This window comes from Chiloscyllium plagiosum, unplaced genomic scaffold, assembly GCF_037043375.1.
Source record: "Chiloscyllium plagiosum isolate Xiang-an unplaced genomic scaffold, Cpla_swu_hap1 HiC_scaffold_41, whole genome shotgun sequence".
In the NCBI taxonomy this organism is placed as follows: Eukaryota; Metazoa; Chordata; class Chondrichthyes; order Orectolobiformes; family Hemiscylliidae; genus Chiloscyllium; species Chiloscyllium plagiosum.
This window is the reverse complement of record NW_028270179.1, coordinates 2,042,896-2,070,876: the sequence shown is the minus strand read 5'-3', so window position 1 is coordinate 2,070,876 and position 27,981 is coordinate 2,042,896. Positions and strand designations below refer to the sequence as shown.

The 27,981-nt window shown below is 43.5% G+C and overlaps 1 protein-coding gene across 1 annotated transcript; it reads left to right on the top strand.

Moving 5' to 3' along the window:
- The first annotated feature begins 809 nt into the window (after window positions 1-809).
- LOC148138124 (putative G protein-coupled receptor 139) lies at window positions 810-11,326 on the top strand. Its single transcript, XM_087981844.1, has 2 exons — window positions 810-1,031; window positions 10,404-11,326. Exons 1-2 carry the CDS (start codon window positions 869-871, stop codon window positions 11,309-11,311), a joined length of 1,071 nt encoding a protein of 356 aa, XP_087837970.1. The 5' UTR covers window positions 810-868; the 3' UTR covers window positions 11,312-11,326.
- The last annotated feature ends 16,655 nt before the right edge of the window (window positions 11,327-27,981 follow it).

The following is a 27,981-nucleotide window of genomic DNA, read 5'->3' as shown; positions in this document are numbered from 1 at the left end:
TATTTGATGTAGGCTCCTCCCTTCTCCTATACATAAACACACACAACAAAACTACTCCAGGTATCATCTCAGTAGCAACTCGTACAGCTGTAACAACACTTCTCTGTATATTGACGATACATTTTGCACAATAAGGCAACATTCCAGCGCTCCACTTCGTCAAGTGATAATAGGCAACATTGGGTTGAATGTTGTCTTCTTAACCCACTGTCACTGGCAGATGGGAACACAATTGATTCCCTCTGTTCCCAAACAGCAATCTGAATGCTCTGAATAATGTTTCAAGGTTATGAAAGAATTTAATAACATACTAATTAAAAGTTGGAGAAGCTTTACACAGAGACAATGTGTAATGAATATCGTTGCCCAGCGTTCTGGTCTGCAACAATTCTCCGAAGAAGTCATTTTATGCAGCTGGTGCGTTATTTTATCCCTGTCTCCTTGTATAAACTGAGTGGACCAGTTAGAAATATGCAGTCTTCTGACACTGTTTCTGTCAGCAAGGAAGAAAGATGAAAACGTTTCAAAGATTTATGGTCCATCCCATAGCAACCCTCAACTTTTCGGTCAGACTGTGTAAATGTTCCCTTTCATTGTGATATGAAAAGTGATATAAGGAAGGTGTTAACTGAAACTGTTTGTTTAGAGACTGTTATTAATGCAAGTCTCCACAGATTCTAATTAAGCCAGTGGAGGCTTTATATCTATAAATGAAAAATGAGCTCCGTAGATATCTAATCAAATAGTATGAGAGGAAACAACACCCACAGCACTAATAGGATTCAACAACTCCGGAGAAATTTAGAGAAGAGATCAGAATCTGAGAACATTCAACTGGAATTATCAAAAAACGGTTGATAATTTGAGAATGATAGACTGGAATGTTTCAGCAATGGACAGGAGTTTAGCGTGGAGAATTTGGTATCTTTCTACATACTATCATTGGTTGCCATTATCACGTCGGATCGAATATGTACTATTCATTATTCAATATATTTATTATCCCATCCTGGCTATCGTTGGTGTCCCTCGTAAGTCTCATTGTCCAAATATTGTTTTGATAAACTATGTGTGACTGTTTGATTGTACTTCTCATGCTTCCACTCCTTGTTACAGTTATTGTTCCTGCTTAGACACTGAGTCCAGAAATTCACCGTGCAAACCACTATTATATGCATCAGTGAACGTGTTCATTCATTCTCTCCATCTTTGCTTCAGGCAGTGCCCGTCGTAGGTCTGTCTGTGTTAACATACTCAGTTCTACCTGTGAAACACAGTATATTGTATCACTGCCCTTGTTATTTAATGTTGAGAACTGATAGTTCACTGTCTTGTGTTTTGCATGCAAGTTTCATTTCCTATCTCTGACTTTATCCCATCTCTGGACAATAAATGAGATTGAAACGGGCGATTCACAATTAGAACAAAGAATAATGATCAAGACAGTCCTTCCATATTAAAACTGATTCAATTACAAGATGTGTATCACTCTATTTCCTTCCTATCCATGTATTTATCCAGATACGTCTTGAATGCTGATCTTTGTTTTCTTGCTTCCCCTACTTCCTCTGGCAGTGCATTCCAGGCATAGCATCTTTTGTGGGAAAAACATGGCACGCACATCTAACTTAATTGCCCCGCATACCTGTATTTTGAACCTGTGTCCCCAAGTAAATGTCCACGCCATCCTGCGAAAAAGCCCCATATTTTCGAATCTATCCATGCTATTCACAATTTTATAAACTTCCATCAGTTTCCCCTTTCAATCACCTGCATTCCAATGTAAGGAAACTCAGCCTGCCCAAACTTTATACAAACTTATAATCCCCCAACAAACAACGTAAAAATATTTTATGTGCCCTCTCCAAAACATTCATGTCCTTCTGGTAATGTGGTGATCAGAACTGTACACAATATTCCAAATGTGGTGATCAGAACTGTACACAATATTCCAAATGTGCATTTTAAACTTAATATTTAAAAAAGCTGCAGTATAACATGACTATTGCTTTAATTCATGTCCCTTACATTGTCGCCAACTATGCCAAATGCCTTATTTTTACGATATGCCTTATTTTTAATGATACCTATAACTGTGGTAATGCCTTTGACCATGAGTTGATTTCCGACACCATGCCCTACCATTTCCTTATTTTATTTCCAGAAACATCCAGAACATACCTGACTGGCTCATCCAAACCTCTATTTAAAATTTCAGCAGGGAAATATATTCTGATTGATTCGAATAATCTGCAACTGACACTGCCAGCTTCAAATGTGTAGAAATATATTCTGATTCGAAGCTCCATCCGAACTGACACCAGAAATCCCCTGTTACGATCATTCCTGTGAAAGGTGGTGGGGTCCGTTTGGAGGTGGCGGAAATGACGGCGGATGATCCGCTGCACATGGAAGTTGGTGGGGTGGTAGGTGAGTACCAGTGGCGTTTTGTCCTGGTGACGGTTGGAGGGGCGGGGCTCAAGGGCGGAGGAGCGGGAAGTGGAAGCGATGCGGTGGAGGGCATCGTCGACCACGTCTGGGGAGAAATTGCGGTCCTTGTAGAAGGAGGCCATCTGGGTTGTCCGGATTTGGGACTGGTACTCTTGGGAGCAGAGACGTTAAGCACCTCAACTTCTCCACCACTCTCACCCACTCCAACTTCTCACCCTCGCAAGCCCTCCACTCACTCCGTTCCAACCCCAACCTCACTATCAAACCAGCAGACAAGGGAGGGAGTAGTTTAGCGCACCGACCTTTATACCAGCTCACGGACACCTCCTCCTACTGCCCCCTTGACCATGACCCCACCTCCCACCACCAAACCATCATCTCCCAGACCATCCATAACCTCACCGCCTCAGGGGATCTCCCATCCACCGCCTCCAAACTCAGTCCCACAACCCCGCACCGCCCGTTTCGACCGCCTGCCCAAAATCCACAAACCTGACTGCCCCGGCCGACCCATTGTCTCAGCCTGCTCCTGCCCCACCGAACTCATCTCTGCACACCTCGACACGGTCCTGTCCCCCTTAGTCCAAGAACTCCCCACCTACGTTCGGGACACCACCCACGCCCTCCACCTCCTCCATGATTTTCGCTTCCCCGGTCCCCAACGCCTTATTTTCACCATGGATATCAAATACCTGACCACGTCCATCACGAAGGACTCAAAGCTCTCCGCTTCTTCCTTTCCCACCGTACCAACTAGTACCCTTCCACTGACACCCTCCTTCGACTGACTGAACTGGTTCTCACCCTGAACAACTTCTCTTTCCAATCGTCCCACTTCCTCCAAACCAAAGGAGCAGCCATGGGCTCCCGCATGGGCCCCAGCTATGCCTGCCTCTTCGTAAGAAATGTGGAACAGTCCATCTTCCGCAGCTTCACTGGCACCGCCCCCCACCTAGTCCTTCGCGATGTCAATGACTGTATCGGCGCTGCCTCATGCTCCCACCAGGAAGTTGAACAGTTCATCCACTTTACCAACACCTTCAACCCCGACCTCAAATTCACCTGGACCATCTCAGACTCCTCCCTCCCCTTCCTACTCCTTTCCATTTCTATCTTGGGCGACGGAATCAACACGGACATTTACTATAAACCGACCGACTCCCACAGCTACCTAGACTACACCTCCTCCCATCCTGCCTCCCATAAAAACGCCATCCCATATTCTCAATTCCTTCGTCTCCGCCACATCTGCTCCCAGGAGGACCAGTTACAAATACGTACAACCCAGATGGCCTCCTTCTTCAAGGACCGCAATTTCTCCCCAGACGTGGTCGACGATGCCCTCCACCGCATCTCTTCCACTTACCGCTCCTCCGCCCTTTAGCCCCGCCCCTCCAACCGCCACCAGGACATAACCCCACTGGTCCTCACCTACCACCCCACCAACTTCCATGTCCAGCGGATCATCCGCCGTCAGTTCTGCCACCTCCAAACGGACCCCAACACCAGGAATATATTTCCCTCCCCTCCCCTATCAGCGTTCCGAAAAGACCACTCCCTCCGTGACTCCCTCGTCAGGTCCACACCCCCCACCAACCCAACCTCCAATCCCGGCACCTTCCCCTGCAACCGCAAGAAATGCAAAACTTGCACCCACACCTCCCCCCTTACTTCCCTCCAAGCCCCAAGGGATACTTCCATATTCGCCACAAATTCATCTTCACCGACACACACATCAACTATTGCAACCGCTGCACCCGATGTGGCCTCCTCTATATTGGGGAGACTGGCCGCCTACTTTTGGAACGGTTCAGAGAACTCCTCTGGGACACCTGGACCAACCAACCCAACCACTCCGTGGCTCAACACTTCAACTCCCCCTCCCACTCCACCAAGGACATGCAGCTCCTTGGACTCCTCCATCGCCAGACCATAGCAACACGACGGTTGGAGGAAGAGCGCCTCATCCTCCGCCGAGAAACCCTCCAACCACAAGGGATGAACTCAGATTTCTTCAGTTTCCTCATTTCCCCTCCCTCACCTTGTCTCAGTCAAATCCCTCGAACTCAGCACCGCCTTCCTAACCTGCAATCTTCTTCCTGACCTCTCCGCCCCCAACCCACTACGGCCTATCACCCTCACCTTGACCTCCTTCCACCTATCGCATTTCCAACGCCCATCCCCCAAGTCCCTCCTCCATACCTTTTATCTTAGCCTGCTGGGCACACTTCCCTCATTCCTGAAGAAGGGCTTATGCCCTAAACGTCCATTCTCCTCCTCCTTGAATGCTGCCTGGCCTGCTGCGCTTTTCCATCAACACATTTTCAGCTCTGATCTCCAGCATCTGCAGTCCACCCTTTCTGGTCTGATAAGTTGAAAGGAACCACGTTTAGTTTCACTTACAGCATAGGATGCAACTTTCCCCATGATATGCTGTTATATACTGCTTGTAGTACTAATATACAGGCTTATTTTAATGCTCGCCATACCGGGCAGATAGTTCAGCTTTCTGAACAATAAACTAGCATAGTCCGTGCAGCACTCCATATTGCCCTGTCGTCTTGTACCTCTTTCCTGTGTCTGGGTTGGTCCAGATTCAGATGTTGAGAGAGCGAAGTTCATGCAATGCCTTTATTCAATGTTCTCATTCTTGTGATTTGGACCGTCTCAGGTCTGAATCCTTCAGTTAGTAGCACTCTTCTTGTCTTTTTTCCCTATTTCTACCATATGTTCTCAGGAAAGTAAGTATCTGTTTCCATTTTTAATACGAATCTTCCAGTCCCTTTGTACCTTTTCCGGCCTTGTTATATTGCTCTTTAGATTATCAAGTACCGGCCTTGTGAACCTCAGAAACAATAAAATGGTACGTTTCTGGCTGTTTTTTTTTTACTTTCTGCTGTATCCCTTGGGGTGTTGTATGTTAGACAAGGGGTTCATCAGGTTTGACTCACGTCTTTGAAACGTTGTCTGTGTCTGTGCACTCAGTGCCAATGTGTGCCGCTCTGAGCTGACCATGCGTTCAGTAACACGAGGAATCTTATCGTGAATTACCGGACAGAACAAAACATCTAACTTGCAGCTGAGGGGATTTGACTGACTCCTGTTATTGAACATTTAGTGGAGTTGCTGGAGGTGGTTTTCTGGATGTTGTTCTGTGACATGTCTCAGACATTCAGGGACACCTGAGGATATCGTGCACCAACTCTTGATGGAGCATGAGTACTGTAGTGCATCATCAAGGTCTGTAACATGAGCAACAAATGGAGCCGAGTCTGCAGGGGGTGGAAACTTTGAAAACGCAGTGTCATAAAGTCATAGTGATGTGCAGCAGCGAAACAGCTACTTTGATATAACTCATCCAAGTCGACTAGACATTATGCATTAATCTAGTCCCATTTGCCAGCATGTGGACCATATCGCTCTAAACACTTAGTATTCAACTACTCATCCAGATGTCTTTTGAATATTGCACTTGTACCAGCCTCCTGCTCTTGCTCTAGCAGCTCATGTTGTACACGCACCATCCTCTGCCTGAAACATTTGATCTTACATTCATCTCGCATGCTTCCCTTATCACCTTAAACCTTTGCCTTCTAGTTTTGGGCTCGCCCAATCTTGGAAAAGAACATTGACTATCAGGTGTATCCATGCCCCGCATGATTGGCTTAGCTTATTTCAGGTTATTACTCAGCCTCCGACGCTCCAGGGAAAGCAGCCCCAACATATTCAGCCAGTCCCTACAGCACAAATTCTCGAACACTCGGAACATGCTTGTGAATCTTATTGGCACCATTTCATGTTTCGCGCCATTTTTCCAATAGGAGGGAGATGAGAAATAAATTCTGTAATCCAAAAGGGCGCTAACCAATGCCTTGCATGGCCACTACATGATTTCCCTACTCCAAGACTCAGTGCAGTGACCAAAAAAGGGCAATCGAAAAGAACACCTTCTTCACTATCCTGTCTGCCTATGCGACTGATTTCAAACAGAGAATCTAATCTAATCTAATCTAATCTAATCTAATCTAATCTAATCTAATCTAATCTAATCTAATCTAATCTAATCTAATCTAATCTAATCTAATGTTGCGATGTGCCCATGCATGGCACGCCGTGTTGGTCAATACGCACAGCCCTAAAAGTAGCCATAGCCTCTTCATTCAGAAGCAGTCAGCCATTCTCAACGGTTTCTGAACTTGTACTACAAGGTCTCTTGGTTCGGCAAAACTCTCTTGATTGTGTACATGAGTCCAGCCTTGATTTGTCAGACCAAAATACAGGAACTGACATTTATCAAAGTTAATCTGAATCTGGTACTCCTTGGCCCAACGACCCAGTTACTTAAGGACTCATCGAACTCGGAGATAACGATCATCTCTGTCCCTTAAACCATCACTTATGGTGTCATTTGCAAACTCACTAATGATCGACTTCCTATATTCTTTTCCGACTTATTCATATAAATCACAAAAGATGAACATTAAACGAATTATTCTGGCGCACCACTGGTCACAAAACGTAGGCCTTCACGACACTCTCTGACTACTACCTACAATCTAATTTTGTATCCAAATATCTTTTTATCGCTGTATTCCATGCAATGTAACTGTACTTAACAGTCTACCATGACGAACCCTGGTGAACGCCCTACCGAAATCTGAAAATGCAATGACCACAGGTGTGTGCGTGTGTGTGTGTGCGTGCGTGCATGTGTTTTGGAGTGTGGGTGAGATAGGGAAGTAATTTGATGTATCCATCCAAGGATTTCCAAGAACACCTTTCCAACCTATGCTTAACCCAGGAGCAGTGTGTCAGGGAACCCTGATTTATCAAGGAGCTAGTCACAGAGCGGTGTCACCTCCTGCAACACGACTTGCAGCTTCACACCAGGGGTAGGATCGTGCGAGATTCACAGTTTCATTCAGCGTCGAATATCCGGAAATTGCATGGCAGGTATGGGTAACATATCAATCATCTCCCATGATGCTTACTTCAATGTTGGAGGATATATATTGCGGATTGGGGGAATACAATGCGTTCTCTCTCAGCAGGGAGCCACCCCGTGTATGCTTGTTTTCCCAGTATAGCGGTACTCATGATCATATACATGGAACTGCGTGATCCACATGTCATCGCGGTGAAGTAGAAGGACGGAAGGATCTCTCAGTGATTATCACTGCTGTCTCACAGCACCAGGATCACAGGTTCGATTCCAGCTCCGGTTTGCTCCCACAGTCCAAAGATGTGCAGGTCACGTCAAGTGGCCATGCTAAATTGTCCACAGTGTTAGGTGCATCAGTCAGAGGGAAATGGGTCTAGGTGGGTGACTCTTGGAGGGGCGGGGGGGAGGGGGTCAGTGTGGACTTGTTGGGACGAAGGGCATGTTTCCACACTGTCGAGAATCTAATCTAATCTAATCTAATCTAATCTAATCTAATCTAATCTAATAGAATCTAATGTTGCAATGTGCCCATGCATGGCACGTCGTGTTGGTGAATACCCACAGTCCGAAAAACAGCCAGAGCCTCTTCATTTAGAAGCAGTCAGCAATTCCCTTCATGTGCAAGGAAAAAATGGCCTTTCAGATTGACATCATGTCCTTAATACGGGGCTTGAAACACCCCCCTGCTCATCATTTGCCACTGAGAGAAATGGGACAACTGAGAACATGACAGAGCAGTCCATCAGATTTAGCAAAACTTCGGAAGTCTGAACGGGGAAGAGTGAATCTTCCAGTTCACACTGTATCACGAATGCTGCCATCTCTCTCCCTTTCACTCACATACTGCCTCACATTCGTCATGAAAATAAAATGACATGGGATATGTCATGTTATATTCGATGTTCCAAACTTCACCTGTTGTTTCCACCTCCAAGTATTCATTTGGACACCTTGCACCTTCTCTGAATGATGTAATTGTATGTTTACCTTAACGTCATCGCCTAACATAGTTACAGTGCATTTATGCTAAATCATTGATACGGATTCCAAACAGCTGAACACCCTATACTGCTTCCTGTGTGACTCGACATGATATGTTCTGTCAAACTGATCAAGGATGATTTATTTCGAGTTTCTGATTGCTGTTTGGTACCTATTCCTACCGCATTCTCATGTCACACATTCAAGTTTCTTATCGACATCCATGATTGAATGAGGATGTACAAAGCATGATTCTAAATTGCTGATGAAACTCAAGTAGATCATACCATAGAAAGTTTGGAATGTTATCAGAAATTACAGCAGGATCTTGATCAGCTGGGGAAGTGGGCCGAGTAATGCAAAATGGAGTTTCATGTAGATAAGTGTGAGGTGTTGTGTTTTGGCACCTCAAATAAAGGTAGGACTTTTATGGTCAATGTTCGGACCTGAAGGAGTGTACCAGGATAGTGGGACCATGGAGTTCAGGTTCACAGTTCTCTTAAAGTGGAGTCACAGATCGGTCGGGCAGTGAGGACGGCCTTTGGTACACTGGCCTTTATCGATCAGGGCACTGAGTACAGAAGTTGCACAATTATGTTAGAGCTAAAAAAAGACGTTAATGAGGCGGACTCGGAGTATAAGTGTTCAGTTTGGGCAACCTTGCTGTCGAAAGGATGTTATTAAACTGGAAAGAGTGCAGAAGAAATTTGCAATGATATTGCCAGAACTCAACGAGGACAGAGTTTGGATAAACTCGGACATTTTTCCATATTTTGTTGGAGACTGTGTGAGGTCCTCATAGAAGTGTATCAGGTCATGAGGGGCATGGATAGACTGAATTCACTCATCATTTTCACAGCATTACGAACCGAGGTTGAGTGGGCATAAGTTTAAGGTTAGAGTGGAAAGAGTAAAATGGAAACTGAGGCGCAATTGTTTTGCAAACAGTGTGCTACGCATATGGAATGAACACAAATACACGAGGTAAGATTTTATTTCACATATCTTTCTAGATTGCTCTCTGCTCTCTCGCATTCAGCTCCGCCCCGAGCCAAGTGGACCCCTCTAACACCTGTCTTTCAGTTAGTCTTATTTGTGAACTTGAACTTGATATTGAGTCCAGAGTGTTGCAAATTCTCTTAGCAGAATATGAGGTGTTCTTTTCCAAATGATGGTGAGCTTCGCTGAAGCACTGAACTGAGCCTGAGAAAGATGATGGACAGGGAATAGGTTCGTGTGTGCAAGTGTAAGACAGCTGGAAGCTCTGGTTCACTTTTGCGGGTAGAACGTAGACGCTCTATGAAGTAGCCATGCAGTCTGGTGCCCTGACTTGTGAACTGATCATCGGAGGAAAATGTCAGTTGTTTTTTCCAGAACCAAGGGGTTCTGGAAATCTCAAAGAGAGAGTAGAACAGTTGGACGGAAAAAGGAGTGGAACAATCTATGGAGCGTTCTTCAACTGATGGTATTAGTCACTGGCCAAAAGTCAGTGAATTGACCAAAAGTCATGATTCTCAAGAAAGACATCACGTTGCAGGGAGAAGGACACATTGTTTCGAAGTACATTCAGGCAGTTAATGGGGTGAACTTTTTTGTCTGTGTTTACGTTTCTTCAGGATAGAATGACCACCACAACTTAGACTGAAAGACAGGAATTTCCAACCTCCGTTTGTCTGTAAGGAACTGGTTGAACCGTTCAGAACCGTGAAGAACGATTTTCACTTTTCCTGTCAGGAAATGTAAAGAAGTAACCTTTGTTTACTTACAAGTGATAGAGTGTGTGACAGTGTCTTAGAAACTTTATGAATGTTGTTATGAATGTTCGTCTCCATGTTTGGAAAAGGAGGAATTCTTATATTTACCTCACATTTCTAAAGTAATTCAGACATTGCGCTGTGTTATTACAGCTCCAATAATTTCAATAGATCTTTAAATACAGTGAGCCATTTGAAATCTGACTCTGTCCACAATAAACTGACAACTTTACCTCCAGGATGATGCATATTTTCTTTGTTTACCTTCCTTACAGTTACCAGAGTGAGAATCTTCATCCTGCTTCATAAAGATTGTGGATTGTCTCCCTGTGTCAGTCGTTACCTGGGGGCCATGGCAGTCGCGGATCTACTGGTCATTATCCTCGATCTGATATTGAGACACATTCCCATTATTTATTGGGAAGAGTTTACTTTCCTGTGGTACATACATGTGTGTAATATCCACGCCGTCCTGCTTTATGCAGCAACTGACTGTTCTGTCTGGTTCACAGTCACTTTCACCTTTGATCGGTTTGTAGCCATTTGTTGCCAGAACCTGAAAAGTAAATACTGCAGTGAGAAAACAGCGGCTGTGGTTCTTGGAACAGTGACTGTGCTGAGCTGCTTAAAGAACATTTTCTGGTATTTCATGCTGGCAGGGACATATAATCTGGATAACATCCCCTGGTTTTGTCACATAAAAAGCAGTGTTCAATCCTCTCGTGTCTGGACTGCAATCGAGTTCCTTCATCACGTCCTAAACCCGGCTCTTCCATTTCTCCTGATTGTACTACTCAATATTTTCACCGTCAGACACATTTTAGTGACCAGCAGAGCCCGCAAGAGACTGCGTGCTCACACAAATGGGGACGGTCAGTGTGACACAGAAATGCGAAATCGACAAAGATCCATAATTTTGCTGTTTGTGATCTCGGGCAATTTCATCTTGTTATGGTCAATGCTGATGGTGTATTCTATATGGAACCGGATGTGGTATTTAGGGTATAGGTCTGTGTTTGTCTATCCATTTGTGCAGGAATTAGGCTTCATGCTGCAGCTCCTCAGTTGCTGCACAAACACAGCGATATATGCTGTGACCCAGAAAAAGTTCAGACAGCAGTTGAAGAATGTGCTGATGTATCCCTTTATTCAAATTCATAAATCAATCCAATTCACTCATTAATCAATCAATTCAGGATTTTCATATTTCAATTCAATGTTTCAGCAGTTAAGCAGCTTGTCAATATGGTAATAGACGGAGGACGGTACTGGTTTGTCCATCCTTATCCTCTGGCAGGTGATTACAGGGGTATATCTCAGCGTTTCTCTCAACTCAGGAGCCAGCCAGGCAAGGCACTGCTCTCACCTGACTGTATCCATAACTTCCAACTAGTAACTGATTAAAACGTTCATTAAAAAGTGTCAATCAGTAGAGTTTGTCTTTGCTTTGAAGAAGCTGAGCTGGAGATTCTAACCCATGTCCTTGTCATCCGAGAAGGGGATGGAACAGGATGGGACACATGAATTCTGTTTAAGTCATTCTGTCCTTGCTTTCACCGCTGTGTTAAACACCCCGTCCTGGCCTCAGCAGAATTCAACTTTCTCTCTGTTCCCCTCCATTCATATCTTTCTCCCATTCTCACAATTTCTCTCATTTGTACTCACTGCACCTCCTATTTTGTAATTGCTGTTCACTGTATCTCCCTCCCCCATTCTCATTCACTGTCTCTTCGTCTTGCTCTCCCTGTACCTCCTCCATTCTCTCTCTTTCAAATCCTGTTCACCTCCAACTCCCTCTTAGCTTCTGCTGCTGGAGAAACAGGGTGCGTTTACGTTTGCAACCTGTTGTTTGGGGAACAGTACGGGATGCACATATAGAGTGTGGGGTTTCGGCAAAATGCAATTGCTCGTGGACTCTGTATGTGAGACCAATGGCTGTTACTCGGGCAAAGGGTGAGCGTCGGTCAATATTCCTGTGAATGCAACACATTGTGTGCAACTACTGTTTGTTGCTGTGGAAACAGAATGGTTATGAGTTCACAGGCAGTTTCTACTGGGTTAGAGTGAAGATGTTTTCCGAGGCGGTTCCTCGGTGAATAAAGCAGGGAGGTGCTCAAATTAGGGATGCAACTGTTATGGGAAAAGTATATATGTGGAACAACTTGGCTTTCGTAGGTGTTCACGGGGATGGTTTTGACAATGGACTGTTCCGAGGAAAAATTATGTGGAAGTGGACAAAGCCTGTTTTTAATGCAACAGTGCAGTCGTGGTCCAGCAGCCAGTTATTAGGGAAAGAAAAGCAGGTGTAGGATCATGAACCCTTGTCAGAGAAACAGTGTGGTGGTGGGGCTGACGGATGTTGTCTTTGGAAGAATGTGGGATGGGCCGTTGCTTGGAGAAAGGGTTGGGGAAAGGTGCACAGACGATTGCTGGGTGAATAGAATGAGGAATAGGTCACAGGCCTTTGTTATTGGAACAGATTAGGTAGAGATTCTCAGGCCATTGCTGACAGGAAAGCAAGGTAGTGAGAGCATAAGCATTGCAAATGATAACAGAGGGAGCTGATGACGTTGGGTGTTCATGTGGGATCAGAGTAGCGGTGAAACAATTGCTAGTTGCTCGGCAATCGAAATGGATATATGACCATAAAAGGAATAGAAAGGTGATGGATTCAGCAGTCTTTGCTAAGAGAGAAGATTAGATGCAGAATCACTGAGTGGTGTTTCAAGAACAGGTTGTCGGTAGGTCCACAGTCCGTTGCTACGGGAAGAGAGTGAGCGTGAGAATGCAGTCTGTTGCTGGGGGAGCAGCGTGGAAACATTGCAGCAAGCCTTTGCTCAGGGAACAGAGAGGGTGTTTGGCTGGAAACCATTTTTAAGCGAAGCAGTCGTCGTTCAAGCCTCCTTCTGTGTCCAGGGGAACACTGTGTTTGCGGGGTCACACACTGATGCTATGAGAAAGGTGGGTCAGGTAGTTTCAAAGGCTTTGCTTTGGAATAGTGTGGGTGCATTGCCACGATCCTTTCTGAAGGAGGAAGTGTGGGTGGAATCAGAGCCGACTGTACAGGCTGTGGTGCTCCAGGCCTCTGCTTGGGAAAAGGTTGAGAATAGGCCACAGTCTGTTGCTCGTTAAGCAGAATCGGAAGGATCTGCAGGTATATAGCCTGAGAACCGAGTTGGGTTGGACTACCGACCTTTCCTTGGGGAAAGTAAGGGAGTGGAACCATTGATCATTGATAAGGAACAGAGTACAGATGCTATACAGGCCAATTCTGAGGGAACAGATTTTGTATGTGACTATTATGCTGCTGTGGGAACAGAGGGGTAGGGTTACAGACCGTTGCTAGGGGAACAATGTGTGTGGGTCAACTGACTGTTGCTATGGCAAGTGAGATTAGGTGGAGTAGGAGGCCATTGATATCGGACTAGTTATGTGGTAGGCTCAAGGTCCATTCCCAGAGGATTAGATGGGGTAGTGTGACCGGGCATTGTTCGCAGAACAGAGTAGGCTTTGGGTGAGATAACTCCACAGAGATCATCATTCCCAGATAGTTACAAAAAAAAGAAACTGACTCAATGTTGCCCTTTGGTGAGAAATTCTCCCATCCTCACCTGATATCCACATATGTACAGAAATTCAAGGCGTTGTTCCTTCATTTTAGCCTTGATATGCTTCAGAGCATTGCTAGATATTTAGATGATGATTCTAGCCTTACATCCAAAAACAGCAAGAAACGTTTATATCTATCCCAGTGCTTTGTATTATTGCCGCAAAACTTCAATGCTATCCCACCCTTAAATAATGCAACCGTGGGTTTGTGTCATTTTACTGCCTTGCCATAGAATATTTGCTGTCCATCCACCATTCTCGTTTATCAACATTGAACTGACTTGAGCAAGGACTCCCAAGTCCGCATTCTTTCTTGTCTTTCCCTGTTTATAAGATGAGTGAGACTAGGTTTATCTGGCTGTTTCAAGGCACGTTGGACTGAAGTATGTAGAGAGATTGGTCAGGTTAGGATTACTTTCACTGGAGTTCAGTGAGTGAGGGAGGGTATCATAAAATCGAATAAAGTTTCTAACATGACTAGACAGGGCAGATGCAGGGAGGCTGTTCCTAATGGTGCATATGTCCAGATCCAGGGTTTACCACCAAAGGATTCGAGGTGAGACATTTATAATCGAGATGTGGAGACATTTCGCCACACAAATAATGATGGGCCTCTGGAATTCATTATCACAGGAAGTATTTGATGCCAGAACAGTGTATGTTTTCAAGAGGCGGTTAGATGTAGCACTTAGTGCATTTGGGATGAAAGGTAATGGGGAGAAATGAAGGGTCAGGCTATTGAGCTGGAAGGTCAGTCACGGACGTGATGAATAAAGGTGAGAGTTGGAAAGGCCGTATTGCCTCCTCCTGCTCCTATCTTCTATTTTCCTCTGATATCAGTGTTGTGCTAATATAAAATGGCTGCTGTGACCAAACTTTAAATAGTTGACTGACACCATCTAATTACTCGTCCTATGTCTCTCAGCCTCCTACAGATGAATCTCAGAGCGATGTGAACTGGTTCTGGATTTTAGAATTAGAAGGGACAATATAAAATCAATATTAACGTTTTAAACTGGGTGAAGGAACAGATAATCCTTCAGTTTGGTTGTGGAAATCTGACAGCACACGTGAGAGACAAATGTGACAAAAGGTGTTTTCATTCAGAAAATCCTGCCTTGCAAAGATATCAGTCTGAAATGGAGAAGCAGGATATGTAGAACTCTGTTAGAAATAATGTGCAAGTTTCGATGACGAGATAAAAATTCCTGAATATGTTTGAAGTTACTGCTCTGAGAGAATTAGACGTTTCAGCAGATCCTGCTTACTTCTCAAGTTTCAAACAGTCAGAGCGACATACATGTACAAAACGTGACATTTCAGGTCATCCACTGAATAATAGGTGTGGAACCTTGTTCAGGATCTGTCTCAGAATTTACCTCGTCCCCGCCTTGTTTTATGCAGAAAACATAATTTTATCAAAAAAAAAACGCATTTGCTTCAAATGTTCTGCATTTAAAAGGTAGCAGAATTGCCAATAAACGAATGCCTGGAGCTTTCGGTCCAATTTAGGGAGTGGACGTGACATTGAGGGATCGAATGTGACTGTGAGCGAGCGGCTATAACTGTGGGAGTGAGTGAGACATTGAGGGATTGAGTATGACTGTAAGGAACTGAGCTAGAGAGTGCGATATTCAGTGCGAAATGGAGGGAGTGACTGAGACTTAAGGAGTGAGTGATACTGTGAGAGTGTGAGTGAGAATAACGGAGTGACTGTGAAATTGAGCGAGGATGTCTGACAGTAGAGGACGCAGAGTGACAGAGTGAGTAAGACTGTGTGGGATTCAGCATGGAATGTTGGAATCAGTGAAACTGTGTGAGTGAATAAGGCTGTGAGTGAGTGCAACACTGAAGGAGCCAGTTTGACATTGGGGGTTGAGAGCAACAGTGGAGGAGTGAGTGTGACAGTGTGGAAGTGGCGACACTGTGAGGGAATGAGAGTGGGAGCGACGTAATCAGGGTGACAGCGAGAAAATCATTATGACAGTGAGGAAACAGTGGAATTGTGAGGGAGTGAGACTGTGTCAGAATCAGTGAGATAGTGAGGAAGTGACATTGAGGGACTCAGTTTGTCTGCGAGGGAGTCAGTGTGTCGGCGGTAAAGTCAGCGTGACTATGAGGCAGTCAGTGCATCTGCAATAATGTCGGTGTGCCTGTGAGAGTGTCAGTGCTTTTCCGAGGAGTCGGTGTTCCTGTGAAGGAATCAGTGTGACTGTGAGGGAGTCAGTATGATTGTGAGGAATTCAGTGTAACATAACTGTGAGAGATTCAATGTATCTGAGAGGGACTCGTTGCGATTTTGGTGCAATCAGTGAATCGACGATAATTTCTGAATGATTGTGAGGGAGTCATACTCTCGACGAGGGAGTCATTGTGTCTGTGAGGGTATCGGTGTGTCTGTGCGCAATTCAGTTTGTCTCTGAACAAGTAAGAGAGGCACATCGAGAACAAAGGGTGAGGGAGAATGTGTGAGGGGGAGTGCGTGAGAGAGTGCGAGGGACAGAGTGTGAGACAGAGAGCATGTGACTGTGTGACAAAGTTTGAGGGATAATGAGTGTGGGAGATGCTTTTCTAGTGTCTCTGTGTGTTGGAGACAGTGCCTATGTGTGTGTTTTAGAATGCTAGTACGTAAATGTGTGGATGTGTGTGAGAAACTGATAAAGAGAGGAAGAGAGTTTAAGGGAGTTAGTCATTGTTTGTATTTGACTGAGAGAGTGCTCTGAGTGCGTGAAAAATATGTGTGAGATTGATTGACTGTGGGTGATGGTGAGTGTGTAATAATGCACACGTATGAGTGTGCCTGCATGCAGACAGTCTCACAGAGAGACTGTGAGAGCGAGACTCTCTCAAAGGATACTCAATAGTGGGGAAAATCCCAAATGGAGAGATTCCTAACAAGACATCCTTATGTTCCTGATACAATCTGTTGGCATCTCCCCGCTGCCTCCACCGTCATGTAAATTTGTGACAACATTAATCCTTCTGAGCAATAATGTTAAATACTTTCACCTTATTTTTAACAGAAACATTCACTTTTTTCTCTATTCTTTCGACAAACATGAATCATATTTCACCATGTGATACTCCATCTCCGAATTCTTTCAATATAATTCGCACGCCATTTTCTGCAATGTAGACGCTATGATTAGATGTGATGAACTGTACTCTCAGTACTTTCATTTTTCAACTTCATAATATCCATTCAGAAAACTGCCATCTGTCATGGATAACCCTTTATGGGTGTGGAAGTTTGGACTCAGCATGGAAAGAGACTTTTAATCTGTCTCTGAGTTCGTTTGGAAATCGCTGCTGCACAGGGATGTCTGTTCACACTATTCGATTTGACTTGGATAAACTGCAGAACAGGGCTGAGAATTGGCAAATAAAGTTCAATGCGGCTAAATGTGAGGTGAATCACTTGGGATGAATAACAAGAAGACAGAAAACTAGGTCAATCGAAAGATTCTTGTTAATGTGGATGTGCAAAGGGATCTTGGAGTCCATGTACAAAGATCTCTGAAATTTGCCACCCAGATTGACCGTGCTATCAAGAACACATACGGTGTATCAGGCTTTGTTGGTAGAGGGATTGAGACGCGGAGCTGTAATGTCATGCTGAAACTATACAAAACGCTCGTGCGGCTTCACTTGGAACGTTGTGTACGGTTCTTGTCGCCCCATTCCAGGAAGGATGTGGAAGCATTGGAAAAGATGCTAAGGAGATTTACCCGGATGTTACCTAGTCTAGGGGTAGGTCTTATGAGAAATGCCTGAGAAACGTGCATCTCTTCTCATTGGAAAGAAGAAGGGTAAGAGGGGATTTGATAGAGAGATACAAGATCATCAGTGGATTCGATAGGGTCGACCGTGAAAGTATTTTTTCTTGTCAAATGATATCAGCTTGCAATTTGAGGGGTTACAGATTTCAGACAGATATCAGAGGCAGGTTCTGTACTCAGAGTGGTTAGGCCGTGGAATACCCTGCCTGCCAATGTAGTTTACTCAGTCAAATGATGAAGTTTTAAACAGGCCTTAGAGAAGCACATGGATGATGATGGGGTATGATAGGGAGGATGAACAAAGATTACATCACATGACGGTGTAACACTGAGGGCCGAAGGCCCTGTTCTGCGCTGTATTGTTCTATGTTCTATGTTTTATGTAAACCTGTTTGCTTTCCACCAGCAAATCCTAAACGCTCCAGGACACGGCAAACTAGTGCATGCTTAATGTGGTGCATGGTCTTCCTTAATATTACCATGTTATAGTTTACCGTAAGCGGAATATCAGACATGGAGACAGTGTGAGACACAGAGTGGAGCGCAGAAACAAGCACAGAGAGAGAGAAGGACTGGGGGGGTAGAAGCAACTAGCAAGGATTGAAAGGGAGGAATGTGAGGACTCACAGAGCTGAATAGCTCCCTGAATAACATCACAACATTAAATTTTAAATACAACGTAATTTTCCAAACTTTTAAACTTGGCAAATGTAAGTATCACTGAAAAATTCTCAGGCCTTTACAGATTTTTAAAAATCACTAATGCGACGAAAGTCCAGGTCTCTCTGTCCATACTCCAGTTTTAACAATTCATCATTCACTTTATTCTGCCGCTTCTCAGACCTTCATGAGTAACGAATCACTGCACCTTTCTCAGTGTTTTAGTGAGCTGCGGTGTATCGGTCCATTTCATGCCTGCCAAGATCTCCTTGAATCTACTCACATGCCATTAATCTTGCTACCCTTGTGAACCAGTCCAGGGATACAGGGCAGCTGCAACAAGCAATCCCCAAGGCAAATGATACATGGACATTTACTGCAGTCGGATTGGAGCTCAGGAGTAGGGAATTCTTTGAGGAAGTGAAAAGGTTAATTGATGTGGGAAGGGCTGTCGATGTCATATACATGGACCTCAGTAAGTCATTTGAGAAGGGTCGCCATGTTAGATTAATGGAGGAAGTTGAAGTCGCATGGGTTCCAGGGCGTGCTGGCTGGATATATAGAGATCTGGCTGATCAACAGGATACAGAAAATAGTGGAAGGTAGATTCTCAAAATGGAGAACTGTGAACAGTGATGTTTCACAGGGATCCGTGTTGGTACTCCTATTCTCTGTGGTACAGAAAAGTGATCTGGAGGAAGTTATAAGTGATATGATTAGCAAGGTTGCAGCTGGCACTACTTCAGTGGAGTGGAAGATCGTGAAGTGGACTGTCAGGGAACGTAACAGAATACAGACAGAGGGAAGAGTTCGTTGGAGATATAGCAGATGGAGGTCAATCCAGGCAACAGTGACGTCATGTAATTTGAAAGATCCAATTCAAGATTGAATAATACGTCAAATGGAAAAGTCCTAGTGAAAATTGACGCACCGAAATATCTGGGTGTTAAGGTACTTTATACCCTGAAGGTGGTAATGCAGAACGATAGAGGACAGCACAGTGGCTCAGTGCTTCGCACTGCAGTCTCACAGCGCTAGGGACCTGGGTTCTACTCCAGCTTCAGACAACTGTCTGTGGATGGTCTGCACATTCTCTGCTTGTCTGCATGGGTTTGCTGCGGGTGCTCAGGTTTCCTCCCACAATCTAAATAAGTGTAGGTTAGGTAAATTGACAATGATAAATTGCCCAAAGTCCTCATGGAGGTTACGTGTATTAGACAGCTTAAGGGTGGAGGAGAAGAATGGCGGAATGTGTGTGGATGTGTTACTCTTCGAAGGATCAGTGTGGACTTCTTGGGCCAAAGGACTTGTTTCTTCACTGCAGGGATTCTATGAATCTACAGTGGTCAAGGAAGCAAATGGCATGCTCCCCTTCATCGGATGGTGTATTGAGTGCAAGTGTTGGGAGGTCATGCTAAAGTTGTACAAGACATTCGTGGTTCCACATTTAGAATACCGCATAAATTTCAAATCACAACATTTCCAAAAGGATGTGGTTAGTTTGGAGAGGGTGCAGAGGAGGTTCACTATGATGTTGCCTTGGATGAAGAGCGCGAGAGATGAAGAGTTGTTGAGTAGATTCGGACTATTTTGATGAGAGAGATGAAGAGGGACCTGATTGATGTCTGAAAAAACATGTGCGCTATCGACACAGTTGGTAGCAAGATTTTACCAGTGTGCTGGAGTCAATTACAAGGGTTACAATTTTAAAATGAGGGGGGAAATCGCAAGGGAGATACACATGTAATTTTCTTTACACAAAGCGTGGTGGCTGGATGGAGCAAGTTGCTCGTGGAGGTGGTAGAGGTAGGCACGATAACATTGTTTAATGAGTATATAGACAGATACATGAATGGGTAGGGAGCAAAGGGATACAGATCCTAGGAAAATAGGTGACAGGTTTAAATAGAGGATCTGGATTGGTTTTGGCTTGGGTCCCGTAGGGTGTGTTTCTCTGTATAATATTTTATTTGTTCTTTGCTATACTACAGTGATGCAGCAGCCTTGGTGAGTCCAGACAATGATGATTCTGTGCAGTTTGTGTATCGCGATCTAACGGATGGTGCGCTTGCTGCGGAGTAAGTACAACGGAAATTGGTTGGACTGATTCGAGGCTGTTAGATCTGTCACATTAAAAGAGGCTGGTTCATCTGGGGATGCATTGAGAAGAATTGGAGGCCGGGGTGCTGATTAAAACGTCTCCAATTGTAACGGCTGAACAACAGACTTGTTGCAGGGAGGATGTTGCCCGTGTAGAGCAGTCACAAACCAAAGATCACGGACTCAGGATTTGGGCTGTGGCATTTTGAACGGAGGTGAAGAGAACTTTCATCACTCAGACGTTGGTCAACCTGTGGAATTCTTAACCACAGAAGGTTGTGGACTCAAGCCACTGCATATATTCAGGAAAGAGAAAGATAATTGTTTTAGAGATAAAAGGGATATTGAGAGAAAATGGGAATATGGTATCGGGGCAGAGGATCAGCCACAAACATAATGAATGGGGAGTAGGGCTACGGCATATTCCTGTTCCTGCATTCTCTGCTCCTGTCAGTTTAAATGCTCCTGAATAGTATTTTTGGTTGTATTGGGAAATGATAGCCGTTTTCATCCCAACATTCCTGCATCTTGAAAATGTAGGGGTTTTTGCAGAGGTTGTTTACTTTTGGGCTGAGAATGAAAACCCTCCACAACATTTGTGGTTTTGAGCTAGTGACGGAAGAAAATAAGAACGAGTATAGTTCCAATTGAGGATGATGTGCTACGTGCAAACACTTTTGCATGTGGCGATGTTCTATTTTGAAGATGTGGGTGTACTGTACCAGGGTAGCTGGTTGCCTGGAGATAAAAAAAAGATTCGAAATTTGTCAATCAGTTGAAATTATCCATCAGAAAGAAACATATTCCAGACAAGTTTGAAGTTAGTATATTGACAATCTTAAAAACCAATGACACAATCCGATGCTTTTGGAATATAAGACAAGAGAAATTTGAGCAGTTGGGAAGAGAACAGCCATATCACCCGCTTGCAGAAATTGCTCAGAAATAGATCTCTTAAAGGTAACTTTATCAGTCTGTGACCTGTGAAACATGATGCCTTAGAAACGAAAATAAGACACAGGAATATCCAAATGCAAGATTCGACACCTGGCTTGTTTTGAAAACTTGATTGTTTTGTCAATTTCAATGTGGTGGTTTTATTAGACTGCTACTGTATAAGGGGAAGGTAAAAGATAAGTTAGAGGAAGGAGTTGTAAATAATAGTTAGTTAGTTATTCTCTTAATTCTGAATTCAAATAGTTCCTGACCTCTCGAATTTTCACAGATTACTGCACGGTATAAATCTTTCTGCGTTGTGGGCTTAATATAAGCAGGATCGTTTACCCCAAGTTTTCACAGATCACATGTAACTTCAGCACTTTTTTTCGAGCTGTTAGAGGTTGCGAGCCTGTAATGCGCTGTCTAACTTGGATGTTGTTTCTAATTATGGAAGATGAAGTTCCTGTATTCTTTAGTGAATTTGCTCACATTTCCGTTGTTTTAATGACTGGAATAATCCTTTTTCCAGGAACGGAGCAGGGATATAGAAAAAACAAAATCCCCCCAGTATGAATTATGCAATGTTTCTGCAGACTGGGGAACTGAGTGAAAATTTTTCCCTACTCCAAGTAGCCAGATGGTTTCCACCCAATATTAACTCACTGGTGTCATAAAACAGTGAAATATTGACAGACTATGCTCTCTACTCACAGGGCAGGTGAATTTCCTCTCTCCAGTGGCATCATCACGCTGGTGTTTCTACAGGGCAGACAGGTCAGGGATCTCTTTCCCAAATTGCAAGCAGATTAATTGTCTTACGGGACTGTAATTAAATACCAGTGTTGACAGGGAATAGAATCTCTTCACATAGTCCTCACATCTCTACAGTTGCTGCATGTTATTGCTGCATGTCTTTGGAAGTTAACGATCAGCTAAAGCATCATCCATCCATTGTTTTTCTGATGTGGTTACAATGGGAGAATGGAAGAGAATAAAAAGACCATAAGACATATGAGCAGAAATTATGCCTTTATCCTTATCGAGTCTGTTCCACTACTCGAACATGGCTGATAGGTTCATCCAGCCCATTCTCCCGCTTTCACCCGAAGACACTTGATCCCCTTGACACAGAAGAACTTAACTGTATCCGTCTTAAATATACTCAGTGACGTGCCTTCCACACCATTCTGTGGCAACGAATTCCATAGATTCACCAGTCTCTGGTTAAAGACGTTTCTCCTTACTTCTGTTATAAAACGTTTTCCAGTTACTCTAAAATTGAGTCCTCGGGTCGTCGTCTGTCTAATCAATGGAAACATCTTCCAAAATCTGCTCTTTTCAGACCATGCAGTATTTTGCATGTTTCAGTTAGATATCCCCTTATTCTTCTGAACTCGATCGAGTGTATAACCAGAGTCCGCAATCTTTTCTCATATGATAAGCTGCACATTTCTGGTACCATTCTTGAGAACCTCTCAGAACATGGTCCAGAGCCAATGCATCCTTCCAGAGAAATGGTCCACAAAAGTGCGCACTATAATCCAAATGTGGACTAACCATGGACGTACAAAGCCTGTCTCCATAAAAGCAGCTCCATTGCTTTGAGGGTCTTTTTCAGTGCGAGAGTTGATTTCCTCACTTTCTTTAAGCAGTATTTATCGTTTTGTGAGATTTTGTATTGTATTATTGGAGCAAAACAAATCAAAAACAATGGTCTTGTAAGCACGACAAATTTGATAAAATGCAGAAGACGAAGTGGGAGGTCTGTCAGTGAATGAGTCTGTCTGCAAATCATTTCCTTCGAGCATCATGTACAAACAAGTAATAAGTATCGATTAGAAATTCAGTTCAGGGGATTCCAGTTTGCGGAAAATATTTTTTTTCTCTGCATTCCCGATTATTTGCATTTTAGAAAGGCAAATCAGAGCAGGACTGATACTCTTAATGGTCAGGTGCTGGGGAGGATTACAGAAGGAAGAGACCTTGGAAGTGTAGCGTCATTGTTCCTTGAAAGGGGAGTCACAGATAGAGAGGGTAATGAAGAATCTGATTTGCTTGCTTTCCTTTATTGGACATAGCATTGAGTATACGACGTGGGATGTCATGTTGCTGCTGTACAGGACATTGTTTAAGCAACATTTGGAATAATGTGTGAAATTCGGAGACCCCTTGCATTGGAAGGAATTTATGAAAATATTGACAAGGATGTTGCCAGGGTTGCAGGATTTGAGCAAGGTGGAGAGGTTGAAAAGTTTGATGCTGTTTTCGTGGAATTTTGAAGGCTGACGGTAATCTTGGAGATGGTTACAAAGTCAAGATGGACATGGCTAAGATATTTTCTGGGGGAGATCAGAACGAGAGGGCATTGGTACAGGGTGGGAGGAGAAATATATAAAAGGAACAAAGGAACAACTTTTTCGCACAGCGGATGTGCGTGTACGGAATGAGCTACCAAGGGACTTGGTGGAAGCTGGCACATTTATGACATTTAAAAGTCATCTGGTTTAGTATATGAATAGGAAGGGTTTGGAAGTATATGGGCCTGGTGCTGGAACATTCGGGAATATTGTGTTTTTTTTTTCAGAATACATTTAAAATATATCATTCACCACGTTCTCCTGCTCTCCTGGTTATGATTTGCCATGATAATGCCATCTCAGATGACAGAATTCGGTTTTCAAAATCCTGCTCATGCATTTGAATGACATAACCAGCCAATTGAGATGATTGATCATAACCACAGACTTGATTTTGGGACGTTGATGATTGGCCTATGCACAAAACATCGTCCCTCCTCCTCCTTGGATGATGCCTGACCTGCTGTGCTTTTCGACCCTGGGTTTCTAACATCTCCAATCCTCATATTCTCCAACTGTGATTTGGCCAGAGAGGAAAATTATATTGGATTATCTGAAGAATTTGCAGAGCCATCATTATTGATAGTTGTAAAATGTCTTTGGCTGCCAAAAATATGCCTTCTCTGAGATAATCCGGAAGTGTACATCAGACCAGCAAAACATGCTTCTCAAAATTTCTGAAAATATCATATTATTCTCAGTGCTGCAATCCAAAATCTAAAGTCACTGATAACGCATTCATGTATTAATCCAAAGGTCCTGCTCGTCCTCTCAGGCTGCAAATAATCAAATGGCTACAACTGAAAGGAGAGCGGGAGAAGAGGAATTCACCCGAGTGCAGTGCTTGCTGAACCAAAATGAGTGAAACTGGTGTTCTCGTCATCGTCATATGATTGTCTACAGTATGGTACTGTGCAAGGCATGACGTTCAATTCTACATTGTCGACAAGAAAAATCTTTAAAATGGTTTGGAATGTTTGGTAGGTGCTCTGTACATATCAGGGTTTTTAAAATCAACATTCACAATATTTGCAATGAATCCTCACAGCAGAATGTTCAGCACCATCACTTTCCAGAAGGACCGGAAAAAGAATTCTTACTGTGCTGGTAACTGATCGTTTGAAGCGGGGGCTTGATGTGATGGCCTCAGAATTCAGCCCACTCCTTCATAAGTAACTCAGGGTGAGTATAGACAGCGAAGCTGGTCAAACAACTGAAATGTACTACCTTTATAATTAAAAATGGGAAGGTTAATGTTTGACCACAGTGGTTTTTAATATTTTGTCGAACTCTGTCATTAGATTACAGCAGTGATCACATTTGAGATGCAGATCATTGCTCCAAAGCACTTTCTATTATCCTGAGGTATTGCAATATTATTTGTAAATATCTGTTTCCCCAACCTGTCAAACTATCAGTCATATAGAGTCGTCCAAGATGATCTGATCGTTTCATTGTCCACCGCACTGTGTATTCGTTGCAGTTTTCAACTCCTTGTTGCGCTCAAAGACAAACACAACACTCTAGTTTGTTTTTTACTCCACAGCCATTTATATGTATATTGTCTTTCCCTGTTTTTCTTATCTCAGTAAAAAAATGCACTGGTCTTACTTTACATACAAATTGTCACTTACTCCTGCCAAGATGGTTTCTAACATGGTTTGAAGGTGAATTATTCAGAAAGACACCAGCTGTGGTAATAAAACCATCATCTTCGCAGAAGGTACACTGTTAACATAGTTTCTCAGAGGGCTTGGCGATGTTAGCATGGTGGCAGATTCCACACATGTTTATGATGTGTTCAGACAGAAAAGAAGGCTGTCCTTCGCATCCTTTTCTGAAACCTTCTCGTCTCACGTTAAAAAAAAGCCCCACTTTTTTTTTTAAATAGTGCCAAAAGACTGGATAATGGGAAATGTCGCCCCTTGTTCAACATGTGGTGTAGAGACAACGTTGGTAATTATTGAGCAGAGCCGTATGTCTCTTGTAGGTTAAATTTTGGAAAATATTACAGGAGACAATTTTTACAATCATCAAGAAAGCAACACCACGGTTTTACGAACGGTGGGTCGTACCTCACAAACCTTATTGAAGTCTTTGAGAAGGTAGCCAAGCCGTTTGATGAGGGTAAAGTGGTGGGTGTGGTGTATATGGGTTTCAATAAAGTGTTTGTTAAGGTTTCATATCGTAGGCTATTGTGGAAATATAAAGGCATTGGAATGAGGAAGATCTACTGGTTTAGATCAGAAATTGACGAATTGAAAGAAGTCCGACGGTTGTGGCTCATGGGAAACGTGCATCCTGGAATTCAGTTAATAGTGGTGTACCGCAAGGATCTGTTTTGGAGTCCCTGCTGCTTGTCATTTTTATAAATCATCTGGATGAGTGCACAGAATGATGGGTTAATAAATTTGTGAATGATACTAAAGCTGGTGGATTTCTGGTCAGTGCCAAAGGATGTCGCAGGCTACAGAGGGACGTAGGTAAGTTGCAGAGTTGTGTTGGGAGGTGGAAAATGGAGTTTGATGTGAACACGTGTGAGGAGATTCATGTTGGAATGAGTAAGAAGAACACAGAGTACGGGCAAATTGGCAATATTTTTGGCAGTGTGGATGAGCAGAGAGATCTTGGCGTCCATGAACATAGATCCCTGACCGTTGTTACTCAGTTTGATAGGGTTGTTAAGATGGTGTACAGTGTGTTAGAATTATTGGAAGAGGAATTGAGTTTCGGAGCCACGAGGTTCAGTTGCAACTGTTAAAAGAAAATCTCTGGTACATAATGAATACTGATCAGAACATTATTTCAAATGGATGAATTCACTTAAGGCACAACTGGCACCTGTAATGAGATAGTTCGTCTTGGTATTGAATGAATTATTGAGCATCAATGAATTCTAAAGGCCCGACTCCACTGCACAATTGTAGGAGAGACATCAACAGCGGTTCAGGCAAACTGCGGACAGAAGCACGACCACCATCTGAACTAAAGGTAGTATCAACACACACAGCCGGCTGGTGGAGAACCGAGAAATGAACACCGTTTATCACATCGCTTCGAATATGTTATGGAGATTTTGAAGAAGACACAAGAAATTGGCAAAGTAAAGATGAGACAGACGGAACAAAGTTTATGAGTACTCTGAATAATGTGCATCACGTGAAATGACGCCTGCTTGTAAAACGAGAACAAAAAAGCGAGAGAAAATGAAAAATGATTTTCAGAAATACTATACCCAATGCGAGAAAAACAAATCTTTGTTAAGAACATTGAAATCTTGTCAAGACCAATTATGTAGCCACCGTCTGTATTGAGACTTCTTGAATTTTCTTGCATTCCCTGAAATGTTCAAAAGCAAGCTGTTTGTATAAGGGCGGAGGCTCAGCTGTGCCACTTTGGGTATCGCAGCACAGCAAGTTACGGCGGCATCGGTGGAATTCACCTGAGAAACTCAACCACAATGTACTGTCGTCAGTGCTCAGTTCAGTGAAAATAGGCCATTTATAAAGTCAACTGGTGACGCGCCATTTCTTCTTATATGGATCACATTTACTGTTGCCAGTCCAGGAAACGAATGTCTTCATCAGGGGTAATGCTCAGTGGTAATCCACATTGCAATAGGCTGATATATATATAAAACACTGTGTTAAGGAGAAAACGTGAAGTGATTCAGCACCATGCCCATATGTCTTGTTGACAATGTTGCATTATCTGTAAACAGAGGAACAGCTATGTTCGCTGTCTGTCTACCAAAAATTGGAATGTTGAAATTAAAATTTCTTAGAGAATGGAATAATATGGTGGTTCTGTTCGTCGAGCTGGGACTTTGTGTTGTAGACGTTTCGTTCCCTGTCTAGGTGGCGTCCTCAGTGAATGGGATTCTCCTGTGAAGCGCTTCTGTGATGTTACCTCCGGCATTTATCGTGATTTGTATCGGCAGCTTCCGGTTGTCAGTTCCAGCTGTTCGCTGCAGTGGCCAGAATGTTGGGTCCAGGTCGATGTGCTTATTGATTGAATCTGTTGATGAGTGCCATGCTTCTAGGAATTCCCTGGTTGTTCTTTCTTTGGCTTGACCTATAATAGTAGTGTTGTCCCAGTCGAACTCATATTGCTTGTCATCTGAGTATGTGGCTACTAAGGATAGCTGGTCATGTCGTTTCGTGGCTAGTTGGTGTTCATGGATGCGGATCGTTAGCTGTCTTCCTGTTTGTCCTATGCAGACTTTTGTGCAGTCCTTGCATGGGGTTTTGTACACTATATTGCTTTTGCTCATGCTGGGTATCGGATCCTTCATCCTGGTGAGTTGTTGTCTGAGAGTGGCTTTTTGTTTATGGGCTGTTATGAGTCCTAGTGGTCGCAGTTGTCTGGCTGTCAGTTCTGAAATATTTTTATTGTATGGTACTAGGCTA